General features: G+C 43.1%; 1 protein-coding gene across 1 annotated transcript in view; it reads left to right on the top strand.

Annotated features, from left to right (window-relative positions):
- The window catches only part of LOC119402202 (PIH1 domain-containing protein 1), a 94,241-nt gene that overhangs the window by 25,758 nt on the left and 53,141 nt on the right, over nucleotides 1-15,342 (top strand). The window contains exon 5 of the mRNA XM_037669329.2: nucleotides 8,879-8,975. Coding sequence (XP_037525257.1) covers nucleotides 8,879-8,975 — 97 coding nt within the window. The remainder of the gene's footprint in view (nucleotides 1-8,878; nucleotides 8,976-15,342) is intronic.

The following is a 15,342-nucleotide window of genomic DNA, read 5'->3' on the forward strand; positions in this document are numbered from 1 at the left end:
GGGACAGCAGACACCCCCCTTAAAACAAATTTCTGAGAGATGTCGACCTTTCAGTTAGATTTCCGGGGAAAAAAAACTTTGAACACGCTTGAGCTTCACCTTCAATAGTGGAACGTGATTGTGTATAATAAAAAGTTGGGTGAGTTGGTGTTGGTACATACTGAAACAGGGGCGCGAATAACACGGCGCGCAAGAAAAGATTGACACAGTGCAACACGCTACTAGCAACTGACTTCTTTATTCAGGAAAAAACATATTGAAAACACAGTTAGACCAAATTAAACCCAATGAGTCGACATAAAAAGTTTAAAAACTAGCGCTCTGCACGAATTATCTCACGTGTCGTTCTATAAAGGCTATCTCACCCTCCTGCAGATTATTAGAAGGATGACTGATGCAACTTGGCCGCTCCTTCCCGATATGGAAGGCCTCTATTATCTCCCTCTGTGTGGAGCCTTTGTTCCTGTGCATTACTGTTATTTGCCCAGAGGCTTGCAACTACGTTCTTTGCACTCCTTGCAGTGCAACGCCAGATGCGTAAACGGCCTGCCTATCAAAGAACTGTGGTGCTCCCGAAGGTGTACAAAAATTGTGGTTTGTGGCGTAGTGGGTACGTTGCTAGTCTACTTGTATTAGTAGCCACAAGAGAGTTTATAACGGGCTCCAGAAATGCCGCTCTTCCAGCTTTCGCTGTGACTGTGCTGCGCTTTCTACGCAGGCCTGGCGTTTTTTAAAAATTCACGAAGAATTTCTTTGGACAGTTTTCTAAGTAATGTGTAACTGTAGAGGTTTGGTGTTGGTTGTGGCCTTCCCTAAGACATTGTTTTTGGGTGGCATCGGCATGGTGTCTTTCATGTTCCTTCAAACATTTATTTAGTTATTTGTTTATTTATTTATTTTTGTGTACTAAAGCCCAGTAACACTGCAAGGACAAAAAAAAAAACAAGAACAAAGCAACTCTCAAGAAACACAGCAATGAACTAGTACATTCTTGCAAGAAATAAATTCCATTTTTCAATATTGCGCGAAAAGAAGGTGGATTTTAATTGGTTAGTACGAAGTTAAAGCAGTTTGAGGTTAAGTTTGCGGCTATTCTCTGTGTGTTTCAGTTATCGGGAGACAGATATTTGTTAGTTAGTGAGTAGCGTGCAGTGTTAACGAGAATATGCAGCAATTTTAGGCATTCGAGATCACGCCGCTCGGACAAGGGTTGTAGACCTAGCATAGCAAGGTGAGCGGAGGGTGAGAAATTCCGCTCGTATCGTCGGAAAACGAGATGGATGCCTTTCTTTTCAACGGATTCTAGTGCGTTAATGTCCGACACTTTATAAAGGTTCCATATGGGGCAGGCATATTTGAGGATGGGACAGATGAGGGATTTATATATTAGTAATTTTGTTTCCCCTGTAGCGTCTTTCATTGTACGATTTAGACAGCCGAGTTTCTTTAGAGCTTTATTGCAAGTGCATTCTATATGTTTGGACCAAGACATGTTGGGTGTGAAGATGAGGCCTAGGTACTTGTATTCGAACCCACGTTTCAGACAGTAGCCATTGACAGAATAATAGAACAAAAAAACAACAACAAAGGTGCGCTTGCAGAAGGAAAGACTGATTAGACTGTTTTAACAAAGTTTATCTTCATTTGCCATTTGTCGCATTATCTGCAAAATTCTTTGAAAGAATCATTCGGTAAAATGTGGTCATCGTTCGTATTAATTGCACAATACAGTACATAGTCGTTGGCACATAGGCGGATTTTTGTGGACAAGTAATTCGACAAATTATTGATGTACAATTACAACAAAAGTTTCCCAGGACCGAACCCTGGCGGACTCCGGACAACACATTCACTAAAGATGAGTTTGAGGAATTGAACGAAACATACTGGGAGCGGTTGTTTAAAAAGCTAGTGGTCCAGTCAACTACGGAAGCATTGTTGAGTATAGCGTGGAGTCTATGCCAAAGTTTTCCATGTGTAACTGCGTCGAATGCCATTGAAAAGTCGTTGAAAATTGCATCAGTTTGGTACTCAGAGTCTAGAGCATGTGCAATGTCATACGAGAATTCTACAAGCTGAGTGGTATTAAAACCACGAAGAAGACTGTGCTGGGCATCACTCATGGTGTTACTATTTTCAAGGAACCCCACGATATGGTTAAAGCTTATGTGCTCTAAAAGTTTACATGATTGAGATGTTAATGAAATCAGGCGATAGTTTAATGGTGACTGCTTGCTGCCGGATTTATGCATAGGAAAAATTTTGACAAATTTCCAAGCTAAAGGAACACTATAGGCCCATAAGGACTTTTGAAAAATTACGGTCAAACTGCGGCTAGTCCACTCACAATATCTCAGAAGGAAAGCATAAGGAATGCCATCAGGTTGAAGAGATTTCTTATTTCCTATGTCCAAAATTAAATTCACAACACTGTTGAGATACATGGAAGTGTCACTGACTGAGTTATTTGAGCCATGATGAAAGGTGGCTATATCTAAGTTGTCGGCTGTAAAAACCGACTGAAAGTATTTCTTGAACGTGTTGGAGATAATTAAAGGGTCACTACAGGGGACGTTGTTCATAACAACTGTATTTGTGGCAGCTCAGCTGGGTAAACAGCAGAAAACTGGGCGAGTTGGTAGGTATTCATCTTCACAGGATAGCATGCACTTACTTTGGGGACAAAGAGAGAAGAACACGACAACACAAGCGCTAACTTTCAACTAAAGTTTAATCTAGGAAAAACAGAAGAAAAGAAAATAACACAGAGTCCCGTGCATGCGTAACTGCGCAGAAAAAACATAACTAAACTACATGTCACACATCACTTCAAAGCCTAACAAATGGCGAGGTGAAAATGCACCTGTTGACCCTTGCAAGGAGCGAATCAGTGTGGCCAAGGAAAGACAGTTCTTTATCTGTTAGTGCCAATGATGTCTGGCTCACACATCTGTGTGTTCTTCTTTTTTTATTTGGAAGGCCTCACAGATCTCCCTTGCAACCTTCTCCTTGTGACAGAATAAAACGGTGGTGCCTGTGAAATCCGCAGAGCGCCCGCAGTCCCTGCAATGCATGCCAAGGTGTGTTGAAAATGCAGGGCCTTTAACCGCGTTCCTATGTTCATTAAGGCGCAGATTCAGACATCTGCCCATCTGGCCAACATAAACGTGGCCACATGATAACGGGATGCTATACATGACTCCCGAGGCGCGTCTGTTGGTGTGGTTAATGATGCATGCTTGACTGGTCCTAGAACTCGACTCTATGCGTCTGCGCACCGCGGGGCATACGCTGTGCACCTTGTGTTCCGCGGAAAACACCACCTTCACTTCATGCCGTGCGCCCACCTTTTTTAGACGATGTGACAACCCATGCACATAAGGTATCACCGCAAACTTCACCTTGTCTTTTGCTTTCGGCTCCCTCATGCCTAGCTGCTACCTTGCCATCGATTTGTTAAGCTCCCGCAAAAGCCGGCTACATGCGAGAACCGTCCTCCAGTTCGGGTAGCCTGCCTTCCTAAGTTTGCTCAACTGAACATTAGCGCTTGCCTCTATCGTGTGTTCACATGATTTTGTCAGGGCTGATCGCAGGCAGAAATGGCTATGCCATTCTCAACAACCTTAGAGTGGGCCGACCGGTAATCCAACAAAAGCTTAACGCTCCTGGGGCTATATTGTCAACAGATATGACCTGAACGAAAAGTAAGCTGAACATCTAAAAACTTTATCGACCCATTAGCAGCAGTTTCTGTAGTGAAGGACAATCCCATGCCTTGCTCTCTAAAAACCTTTAAGACGTCAATCATCCTTGATGTTGTCATGCCCGATTCAGTAAAAATAATGTAGTCATCGACATACCTAAAAATGGTCCGTGCAAGGCTGCAAAGATTACAATCCACGTATCTGTCAACTTGTGCCAAAAATATGTTCGATAAAACCGGAGCCACTCTTGATCCAGTGCATATTCCGGATTTCTGAACAAAAACGCCTCCTGCAAACCTGACAAAGGTGCCTTTAAGGCAAAAACTCAAAAGCTTAAGTAAGCTATCTACAGGAATGCCACATCTGTTGCGAAAATACAGCTTGTCATTGTCCTCACAAATGCACTGCGCAACACTTTCGATCAGCCGGGCTTGGGGTATACTGTAAAATAAATCTTCAACATCAATGCTGAAGGCAGAACACCCTTCCAGCTCATGCTCTTGCGGATAGTTCACGATTTCCGTGGAACTTGACACAACAAAAGGATCGTCGAACTTCAAAGTTTCCAGATGAGCTTGAAGATAACCTGTGAGGACATGCAACCAAGTTCCACGCTCGGAAACTATGGCCCTGAAAGGGATATTGGGCTTGTGTATCTTTGCCGTGTAGAAGACTTCCAGGAGCGAACCCTTGCACCTCTTGACTTTTTCAGCGACAGATTCAAGGTTGAACGCTTTGAGAAGTTCTACGGCTTCCTATTTGCACGCCATCCTGTGAAGATGGGTAAAAAGGAAGCCCAAAATTTTTTAGCGTTGCGTTTCGTTAAATCTTGCAATGTAACTGTGAAATAGAAGTCTTTTGAGAAATTGATTTTGATCCGTAGTTCTTCGTTGGCGAAGTTAAATTCCTTCACTTTAAGAGGGTCACCATTTTGTTTTAAATGCCTCAGTCTAGCAACATGACGCGACAGGTGAAGTACGTCGCACAATATCCAGGGAATATGGGGTTTTTTTCTTTTTTGTCGTTATCGGGACGAAGCGCTCAATACAAGTTGCCAGTCTTTTCAAAAGAAGCCACCCAGGAATTCACATTATTACATTAGCCGAGATGTTTGAAATCATAAAAAAAATCACATAAAAGATCGAGCTTAATGAAAACCAGTAGATAATGAAGGTATAGGAGACGTTGTACTGTTTTAAGTGTATCATAACAATTGAGATATAAATGTGAAGAAAGTAAAGTTAATGAAGAGACAACTTGCCGCTGGCAGGGACCGCACCTGTGGCCTTCGGATTACGCGCCCGATCCTCTTCCCTACTGAGCTACAGCGGCGGTCGTCCCCCCGTCCACTTATTTGGGTATTTATGTGCATGCAAACCCAGGAGTGTTAGTCAGAGCCGCTCTCAGCGATGACAGCGAGTGTGAAACCCTCTTTCTTTTTACCAGATGGTGTCTGTAGCATGTGAGCCTTTCATGAGCAGACCGCTACCCAATAAGCCCTCGCGTACTACTGGAAGGCATCAGCGCTGCTGGAGCAAGACCCTCGCTATGAATGAATGAAGGAAGGGAATCGTCAAGGGCTTCATTTCTTTGTTTGGCACAACCTTAAAGGGACACTAAGGAGCAAAACGATTTTTCTCATATTAGTAAAGTACCCTTTCACGATACCGAAAACACCACGCTTGCTGCGAGGAGACGCTTAGTGAGTGAGAAAATGCGCAAAAACAAAATGTGGGTGGCGACGCCACCTTGAAATTTCCGCACCATTCGCCGTGATGTCATGTTTTGGCGGTGCCTACTAGGGACTACGTAGTTCCTAATTGGCAAACATCAAGTAGATCGTCCTCTGAGGTGGCCATAGACTTAACATGCCAAGTTTGGGGCAATTTGGTTGAGCCAATGGCACCAAAATGCGATAAATACACTTTGAAATCCATGACATCACGCAGGTAGATTTCGGCGTGATATTTAAAAATGAAACTTTGAACTTGATTTTCTCCTCTATTAATAAACCTATGATGGCAAAACTAACGACATCAGAGTTCTCAGAGCACAATTTATCGATCTAAACTGATTCATTGTTTCTCTTTAGTGTCCATTTAACGAAAACCAGTAAATAATGAAGCCAAGGAAGTATGGGGGATGTTAATTGTACTGTTTTAAGTGTATTGTAGCAATTGTGATATAGTTGTGAAGAAAGTAAAGTGGACGAAAAGGCAATTTGCTGCTGGCAGCGACTGAACCTGCGACCTTCGGATTACGCGATGGTCGCAGGTTCAAGATCAAGAGTAGATGTGTCATCGGCACGTGAAAAATCGGTGAATGTAGAATAAATAATATTGTTGGCACGCACAGCAATGGAAATGGATACTAGAATAGCCTCGTGGTCTGAAATACCATCAGAAACATCGCATTCAAAAGCATTGTCTAAGAGGAGAGGACTAACAAAAACTGAATCTAAAACTGCATCCCCTTGTGTGTTAGTTTCAACTGTTTTAATCCAAAATATAGTGAAAAATCTAATGGAACTTTGCTAATTTCTTTGTCATAGCCTGTGAGCTATAGAGATGGCCACCAAATAACGGGGATGTTGAAATGACCCAGGCAGATCAAGCTGGAAGTAGATAAGATATGCTAATGCATGAAAGTTGTTAAAGGGGCCCTGCAACACTTTTCGAAGTAGCCATGGAATGGATTCATTGAAGGAGCTTATTTAGTCACAAATTGACCACTGCAAGAGTTTTAGAATCTGTCCAGTACGAGCGAAGTTCCAAAAATTTGTCACACACTGTATGTAATTGCTTTCTCATTTCTCTCGTCCTCACGAAAGCGCTGGAAGCTAAGCACCAGGGGGGGTGGGGGGGGGGGGTGGCACAGGGGAAGGAGGTACGTCACACACGCCTGGTGACCTTGAGCACATTTTCTTTTCTTTTTTTCTTGAACGTGCAGGGTACTTTCAGTGCGATCGTGCGCGTGTGAGGGCAAGTGACGGCCTCTCGTGGCGGCCGCAGTAATTACCCAGCGCACCACGTTCAAATCAGCCAATGGCATGGCCAGTGGCAGTGACGCGATAAGCATAACTTTGTCGAGAGAAGAGCAAATGCTTTTTAGTTGACTTTGAGAATTTATTGTAAATCCCAGGCCGCATGCTCCGCTATAATGTTTGGCTCGCATGTCCTCGGGAGCCCCGACTACCGATCGGCAGCGTTTCCTAACCATTCTGAAAAAGTGTTGCAGTGCTCCTTTAAAGCGAGCAACTGATCTATGTTCAATGACAGCAGGCGGTAGACTGCGCCAAACACTATAGAAATGCTTCCAAAAAAGACCTTACACCAAACAGATTTGGTATCGGTTCTGACAGCTGTAAAACCTGGAAGCGTTATTTCACTGTCGTATATGTGTTCATGTAACCAAGTTTCTGTTATGCCAGCAATGTGCTGTGAATGGGCTGTGATAAGTGAAAGAAAGTTTGGTAACTCGTTAGCTAAGCTGATGGCATTAACATTTAAGACATGGAGGGGTTCGTGAGGACCATTCCTGAGGTGTCAAGGGGTATTAGTGGTGACGTTGGAATAAGGCTTTGCTGGGCGAGAATGAATGTTAATGAGGGTGTTAGTGTCATTATTCTAGTTGTACCTAACTTTATCTATAAATGTGTGATCAAAAGTCATGTGAACAATGGAGCCATTATCCCAAAAGAGCTTAAATGTCTCGCACATCATAGTTCTGATAGTTCGTACGTGCAGTGAATAGTCTTCAAAAATGCAAAAGTTAGATCCTTTAAGTTTGTAGCCGTTCTTGAGGACAGGCGTTTTTTTGCAGTAGTTGAGCATTTTTCATGATAATGGGACGCCATCGATCGGCTTGCCTACGTCCAATCATGTGACACCTTTCAATATTTGCGTAATCTGGAGGTTTTCTTTGAACCACGCAGAAAGGTTAGAGAAAAGAAGGTTGTAAGATTCATCAGGTGTCTCAGCGAGGCTGCGCAGCAGCAAGTTATTACGGCAAGATCGGTTTTCTAAATCATCATTATGCATAGCGAGCTGGTTGATTTTGAGCTGCTGAATTTCGCTGTGCACATTATGTTCACATGCCAAGATGCATGGTACACTAGATCATCTCAGTTGGAAGTCTTGCACGTGGTAACCATTTGACTCACTTGTACTGTGATAACTAGCACAGGTGACATTAAATGAGCCTATTTGGTCAAAACAGATCCGTGGGAGCTATTCTCAAACTGTCCAGGGACAGCCTGCGATCTCAAGCTGGGAGGACTGGAAGGCCCTGCTCTCGTCTACGGACCTGACATTTTAGGTTTCTGCGGTGACTCAAGCTGCCAGTGTCATCGGCATCCTGAGTGTGGATGCCGGTGCCTCAGGGTGCCGAAGCTTGGCCATTTAGTCTATCCATCCGTCCATCCTTTCAGTGGACTGTTCATTTTAGCCGCTATGGACAGGTCAGAGCTTGACAAACAGCGTGGCCCCTGTTCCCGGTTCTTCTTCCGCAACATCATTTTGATTGTACGGAGCTTCCACAACTCTCGACACAATTGAGTGGAACGGAATGAGCTTGAGTGTGGCGAATGCGGCCTCCTGAGATCTGCTATTTGCCCCACGAATCTGGGAGGCCATGCATTAACTGAGATTTGTGATCATGTTAGCTCTTGAATTAGGCTTAACGTGGCCTCGCGTTGAATGCAACTTTGTGGTTACATCGTGTCTTGCTGCCTTTTGCAGCAGCTGAGTGCACTGTGATGACATCAGGTTGAAGTAGATATTTCTGTTAGATGGACACTTGCAGAGTAGCTCCACAGTATGATCGGCACCACTGTGATGAAAAGTGCTTTTTGGTGGGTATTATTAACACTTCAGCTTTTTCGTGCATGAGTAACAGAGAATGCTGCAGTGTGAAAAAGGAGTATTTGTCACGAGAAATGAAAACCCCAGCACACATGGTAAATATTTTGTGCGTTATCGTCTGCGTGTCTTTCATGTCATGCATTCTTGAATCCCTGATGGGCATGTCTGACGAACTAGATTTAGTAAAGGCTACTTCACAGCCCTGAATTGTTGGCTATGCGTAAGGTGCATAGGGGTAGGAACTGACTGTACCGTCTTTACACAAGTGGGGTTTTAGGCTGAGCATAACACGTGTGTTTTGGCTCCATGCAGAGAGCTACGTGGTACTGAAGAACAAGCTGTACATGGGCACCATGCCGGACCACTCCATACAGGACCGAAAAGGACCACTCATATCTGAGCTCCCCACGTGAGTACCTTCAACGTATTGCGTGCACGTTTTCATAGTGTGCGTGAATTGGTTGAGTGCCAGTCTGGTGCGTTGAAGCACTGTGCTGTGATTGATGGAATGAAACAGCGCTGGGGGGGCTTCACCGTTTGACAGTATTGTTCCATCGAAAGGTTCTGTCTCCAAAACCCTTACTTTTAACCGTGGAGGTGTTCTAAGTCAAGCCTGTGCTGTGTGCATGTCTTTCCAGTGTCACGCAAAGGCAGGTGCCAAGTTTCATATTGAATATATCCTTCGAAAAAAAGGAAGCTTGTATTAAGAAAATTTGGCTGCAGCTACAGTCGAATTGGCATAATGACGTTTATTTTGTCTCAGGAAAAGGCCAGCTACCTGGGCTTTTCCCATGCTATAAAAAACATAAGAAGAGCATTCCTTGAAAATTATCAGCAACCGGTCAGTTTTGATCATTGTAATGTCGATGTGAAGCTTTTCTATGACGACGGACCAACCACACACGCGTCGCCTCCACCAGATTCCGTTTTCAAAACACCTGTTGCCAGAAAAAAATCAAACCTTGGATGTAAAAAGAAATTGCCAGGTCGAGGTTCCCATCTGTGAAGCGACACTCAAACTAGCTAGCAAATGTGTGTATTGTTCAAAACGCTCATAGAGTGATACTTCAAGCAGACAAGCTATGCTCATTCAAGACAGTTTGAGGACAATTCGGCATGAACCAGCAGTGCTTGTCTAAAACGGGTAAAGTCTTGAGAACACGGTAAAGCAAAGCACGACATCACTTTTACGGATGGAGTACTTTTTCAGAACGCACTGTTTTTATCATTTTTTTGTACAGTAGACTCTTGATAATTCAAACTTTTAGTGTGACAGCGTTGAAGAGCTCGTTTCAGAGAAATTCCAGTGTCAGTGGCGGTGGCGGCGCCTTTGGTTGTAAGCGAAGAAGCAGCGTTGGCTGTGAGCGAAATTTCAAGGTAGGTGCAAGTAAAGATAGGAGCTGGAGGACGTTTGCACTTTGGATTTCCTTGCAGCACAGTTTGAGTCTCAACCGAGAAGTGAAGGTAGGCTAGCCATCAGGAAGGCGACAGTAGGTTTGTGTGTACATGCGTGTTTGTGGGCGTGTGTGTGCATTTCGCTGTCGCGTTCGACTCTTAGAGGTGAAGCTTAAGGGTCCCCCAATTTTTTTTTTATTGAAAGAAACCTGGAATTTTTGGTCTGCTCGCTATGTTTTCAGGGTATTTTAAAGCCGCTTAATTCAATCTGCCCCACTGCACAAATTCGGTTAATTCAAAATTTCCTTTTGTCCGTGTCTGGAAGTATCTGCTGCCTTTGTTGCTTCTAGCTGTAGATTCGCATTTTTATGTAACTTAAAATCGTAAATAAAGCCAATTGCCTTCTTACAAAAGGGCCAAACTAGCGAAACCGCATGCACTAAAAGTTGCACACTGACTGAGGGAGAAAAAAAAACAACCGATGTTGGCCTGGCCTTGGTCTAATCAGTGTCGAATCTGTCTTAATGTCACTTTTGCCACAATACACTGGCGCCATGCGGGAAAGTGTCCTAAGCATGAGAACTTGGGAAAGGCGTGCGAGTGAGGACTGGAAAGGCGTGCGAGCGTTTAGTCTTACGGCCTTCGCAATGCGTCTGTTTCCACCTGCCGCCGCACCACCCTGTTGTCACTGCGACCCTGCCATTGTGTTCGCGACTGCGGCCCATGCAAAAGTAGACGCAAGCACATGCTAATGCCCTTTTCTGCTCTGAAATCTTCTCCAAAAAGTGAAAAGCCACTTCCATCACTGCGCTTCTATGTGCTTCACCGCAGCACACGCGTGCATCCCAGTGAAGTGTTAACTAATGGCACATGCAGTTTTTGCAAGTGACAGTTGTACCATGACATTTCAAGCAGAACTACCAACCCATCCAGGACACCGGCTACATAATCAAGAAAAACTTGTTTTCGTTGCACACAGAAACCTTCACGTGGTAATTGTGTACATCTGCACTAGACGCAGTCATTGACCACTCTTATTATGGCTAATCGACCATAATATACACAACTATTGCAATGCCGGGCTCACAAGTTATTATAGCATGTGTAGTGGAAACACAGCGGGTAGACACAAATAGCAAACCCGTGCTAGCCAGTGTTGCAACTCCGCGGATGCATTTGGTATGTCTTACCAAAATCCACACACTTCGTATCGCTGTGAAGCCTGTGTGGCATTGAACAAACGTGCATACCTATGTAAAGGGAACTCCTCAGAATGTTAATAGCCATGGGCCATGAGCCTAGTTCTTCATACAGTATCGAGCCTAAAATCAGTGTATCATGAAGCAGAATAGAAAGAAAAAGAATAATATATGTATATAGTATATGACTAATTATGTGCAGTTTATCCATATGAGTTCTGAATGCACTCTGCAGGTGTATACCATATTTTCATGTGCATGAGCCGCGCAAAATATACAGAATATATGAAGCTAAGATTGGGGAGAGCAGGTTATATAAAAATTCCAGTGTGCAAGATGGCGTCGCTGCAATGCAAGGATGGTGGCTTCACGGCAATACACAAGGCTATATATATCCTTGAAGGGGAGACTAAAGAGAAAATTCGTTAACAGGGGTTCATTGGTTTCGACAAGCAGACTTGTCTTCTTCAAGGCTTCAACTACTCTGGCCAGAGATACAGATAAGCTCAATCCAATCCTGTGATTGGATTGAGCCAGTCTAATGGTAAGCCTTTCTACTGCCTTTCTTTTGAACTACTGAAGAGAAAGGTACTTTTTTTTCAGGTTTGTAAATTACCCTTTCGCAACACCAATAGCGGAGCACTCAACATGGGAAAGCGTTACGTAAGCGAAAAAATGTGCAAGAATAAATTACAGTTGGCAAAAGTACCCTGAGGTGCCTGCACCAGCTCGCCGTGACTTCCTAGATTTTGATGCCAACCTCTGGTGACTACATAATTCTTTGTAGCTAAACATGAATAACAATCTCTTCTGGAAGAACTGGAGACTTTACAATTTCATTATGGATGAAAAATGGCTAATTTCCATGCTTCCACAAATAATTTTTTTTTCTTGAACAACTGGACACATTTAGCATTGCTATACATGAAATTGTAGCTCATTAGTTCGGCTTTTCATCTATATATGGGAAGTGCTGTGAGAATTACAATTATTTAAAATTTACTTGGCCATTCAACAAAAAAGAAATATGCACAGGAAAGTATAAACACAACGGAAGTGAGTCAGTGTGCTTAGCCAGAAAGTTATTTTCGAAATTCTGAAATATAGAAAGCGTTCCGGGTTCCCTTAGCTATCGTTTCCAACAACTCATCTGTCTAGAGGCCTTGATGGCTGCGCCACTCAGCAAAGCAGTCACTTGAAGGCAGGAAACTAAGTTGAAATTTGCAGGTGGAACAGAAGGTGTTTGTTCTACTTCGTCGTTGCTTCCTCACAGAAAATCCTGCAATTTCTTCTTTTCTCCATTTTTTTCGGTTGGTGTTGAGCGGCATCCAGCGGTGAAAAAATGGTGAGAGGGGGGCTTGTCATTACACAAATTTAGTATATTGAAACAACTGCTGAATCACCTCTTCTATAAGTGCCAATTCATCACAATAGGTGTCTCTGGAACGTTCTGGGACTTTTCAGTTGTGTTTTCTGTGTTCATGGAAGGAAAAGCTGTAACGCATGGGATATCTGCAGAGTGAAAAAAAAAAACAATTTTCTACCAATATATGCATTTTCTAAGAAAGTTGTTTGTTCTAATGATTTGGTCAATGATATTCTAGTTGTCCGCCAGTACAGATGAAGTCACAATACTTTAACAACACTCATGTAGATGATCATCCGAATGAGTTTCAGCATCTCTAGTAGGGGTGACTTCCTCATAGGAGCTGTCACGTAGACATTAGGTCTCTTTAGCCAAAATATTCATCCAAGAGTATTCGTTAGAGTTGCCACACAAATTCTTGATAACTTCAGTCGTAAAAAACAAATAAAAGAAAAAATCCAGCATAATCATAGTTGACGCCTGTTGATCTGCAGTATTGCTTCAACATAGGCACCAAGTTGTTTTGTGGATGAAAACTTCACACGACACGGCGCATTTGGAGAAATATATTAGCCGTATGTTGTTGAGGCGATGCTAAACACAAAAATAAAACCACAGTCAACGAGTATGGAGCACGATTTCTTTTTATATACAGTGCAAAGATGAAAACGAAACTGACATGTGAGCGCTTGTCGAAGTTAGAGGCATCTGAGCTGGCGCATCTTCCTCAAAACCCAAATCACATGATCCCGCATCGTTACTAGAGTCATCCCCACTGCTGGGTAAAAAAAATCAGCAGTAGAAGTGGACGAAGTGCCCGAAACAGCAGTGGGCTTACGAGGGGCACGCACCCTGCAACGCGGGTCTCTCGGCCAACTCGAGACCACTGTCTGTTCAAGTTTCGCTTGTAGCGGGGCTGGGGCATGCAAAGTGTAAACAAACGAAACTGAAAGAGCTGTTGTCAATGAGTATGCAAGATGGCGTTCGTTGTTTTTAAGGCACGGGCTTTACGTTTTGCGGGAGATTTGGAGTCATCGACATTCATGTCCGATGGTGCCGTACTGAAAGAGTTAAATAGGAAGTTTTAAAAAAAAAAACTCATTAAGGGGGGACACTGCTCTTAAAATTTTTTTCTCATTTCTTGATGATAGTTGGTGAGTTTATGCATATTTGTGCGCTGATTTCAAATATGCAATTACTTTTCTAGTATAACCAGTAGTTCCTAAAATACAAAAGATTTCATGTGCCTTTTGGGGAGGCAGATTTTTTTAAACAAAAAGAGTTACAAAGTAAATCAGCGTATCACAATAACCTGTAATCAGAACTGAGTGCAACGAAACAAAAACAGATGCTCTAAACCCGTCAGAACAAAATTTACAATATGTTGAACATTCACGAGTGCGTCAATTTCAAGCTGCGATTTCCTTCGTGAATGTTCAACATACCATAACTTTTGTTCTAATGGGCTTAGAACATCAGTTTTTGTTTCATTGCACTCAGTTCTGATTACAGGTTATTGTGATGTGCTGATTTACTTTGTAACTCTCTCTGTTAAAAGAAAATCTTCCTCCCCAAAAGGCACATGAAATATATTGTATTTTAAAAACTACTGGTTATACTAGAAAAATAATTGCATATTTGGAAATCAGCACACAAATATAATAAACTCACCAAGCATCATCAAAATTGATCAAGAAATGGATCAAGAAATGAGAAAAAAAATTTTAAGAGCAGTGTCCCCCCTTAAACCAATACAATAAAAATGCAATATAAGACCTTGGAATCTGTAACATTACCGTGACCTTTATGTGCTGAAGTTTTGACGCGAGATTTTTATAAACGAAACTTAGACCTTCATTGTCTCTTGAAACGGAAGTTCTCAAAGAATAGTGTATCTATATCAACTGATTTAGTGTTTCACTTTAGTGTCCCTTTAATTCTTCCTCGGGTTGTTGTTGGGGTCGCAGCTTATATGCATGATTTATACGCGAGAGAATACAGCATCTCACTGTATGTCTATTGTCACTCTACAATGAAGATGCTCCTTCAGTTAACAAAACAATTTTAGTGTTCACAGTGATTCCACTCCTGCGCCAAAGTGCGCCAAATTGTATGTACTGCGCCATCCTGATAATATCGATGAAAATTGCGCCATACTGCGCGAAAGTCTCGGGTTTGGGGGCGTCTATCACCCGCAATCGCACGGCCGGCGCGTCAGAACATGTGCAGCTTGATCTTGGGGCTGCCAAAGTCGCTACCATGGACCAATAATTATTCCGCTGAATGAATAGCGCTCGCGCGTGCGTCCCGAATAAGCCACGATGGCATGCACGGTGCCGACGCCGCTTCTGTTCAGCAAGTCGGTTCAACAGCAAAACGCGCTCTCCGCAGAGGATCGTGACATTTAGGCCTCTCGGTAGCGAGAAAGTGCGACGGCGATTCATCGGCGGACGTCGTCTGTTCTAGAAACGCTGCTGATAGCTCGTTTCAAGCGTCGCACGGCACGTAAGGAAAGCAATGTTCAGTAATAACTACATGTGTGCTACTAAAATGTCTGTCACTTCTGTTTCCGGACATCGCGGAATGAAATATGGGATCGCTAGCAGTAAATATATGGAACAGTATCGAATTTTCCTTGCTTCGCGTTTATGGAAGGGCACGCGAACGGTGGAAACGCGTTCACACTTTTCCTCAGATATACTTTATCGATGGATCTTCATTCGGAAGAGCTTTTTCGTAATTGCTGATACCAGCACGTCCGAGTTTAATCACTCTGCGGTAAATACTCCCTAAAAGGCCCTGCCCTTTTGAGCTCA

Source organism: Rhipicephalus sanguineus, chromosome 8 (genome assembly GCF_013339695.2).
Source record: "Rhipicephalus sanguineus isolate Rsan-2018 chromosome 8, BIME_Rsan_1.4, whole genome shotgun sequence".
Taxonomy (NCBI): domain Eukaryota; kingdom Metazoa; phylum Arthropoda; class Arachnida; order Ixodida; family Ixodidae; genus Rhipicephalus; species Rhipicephalus sanguineus.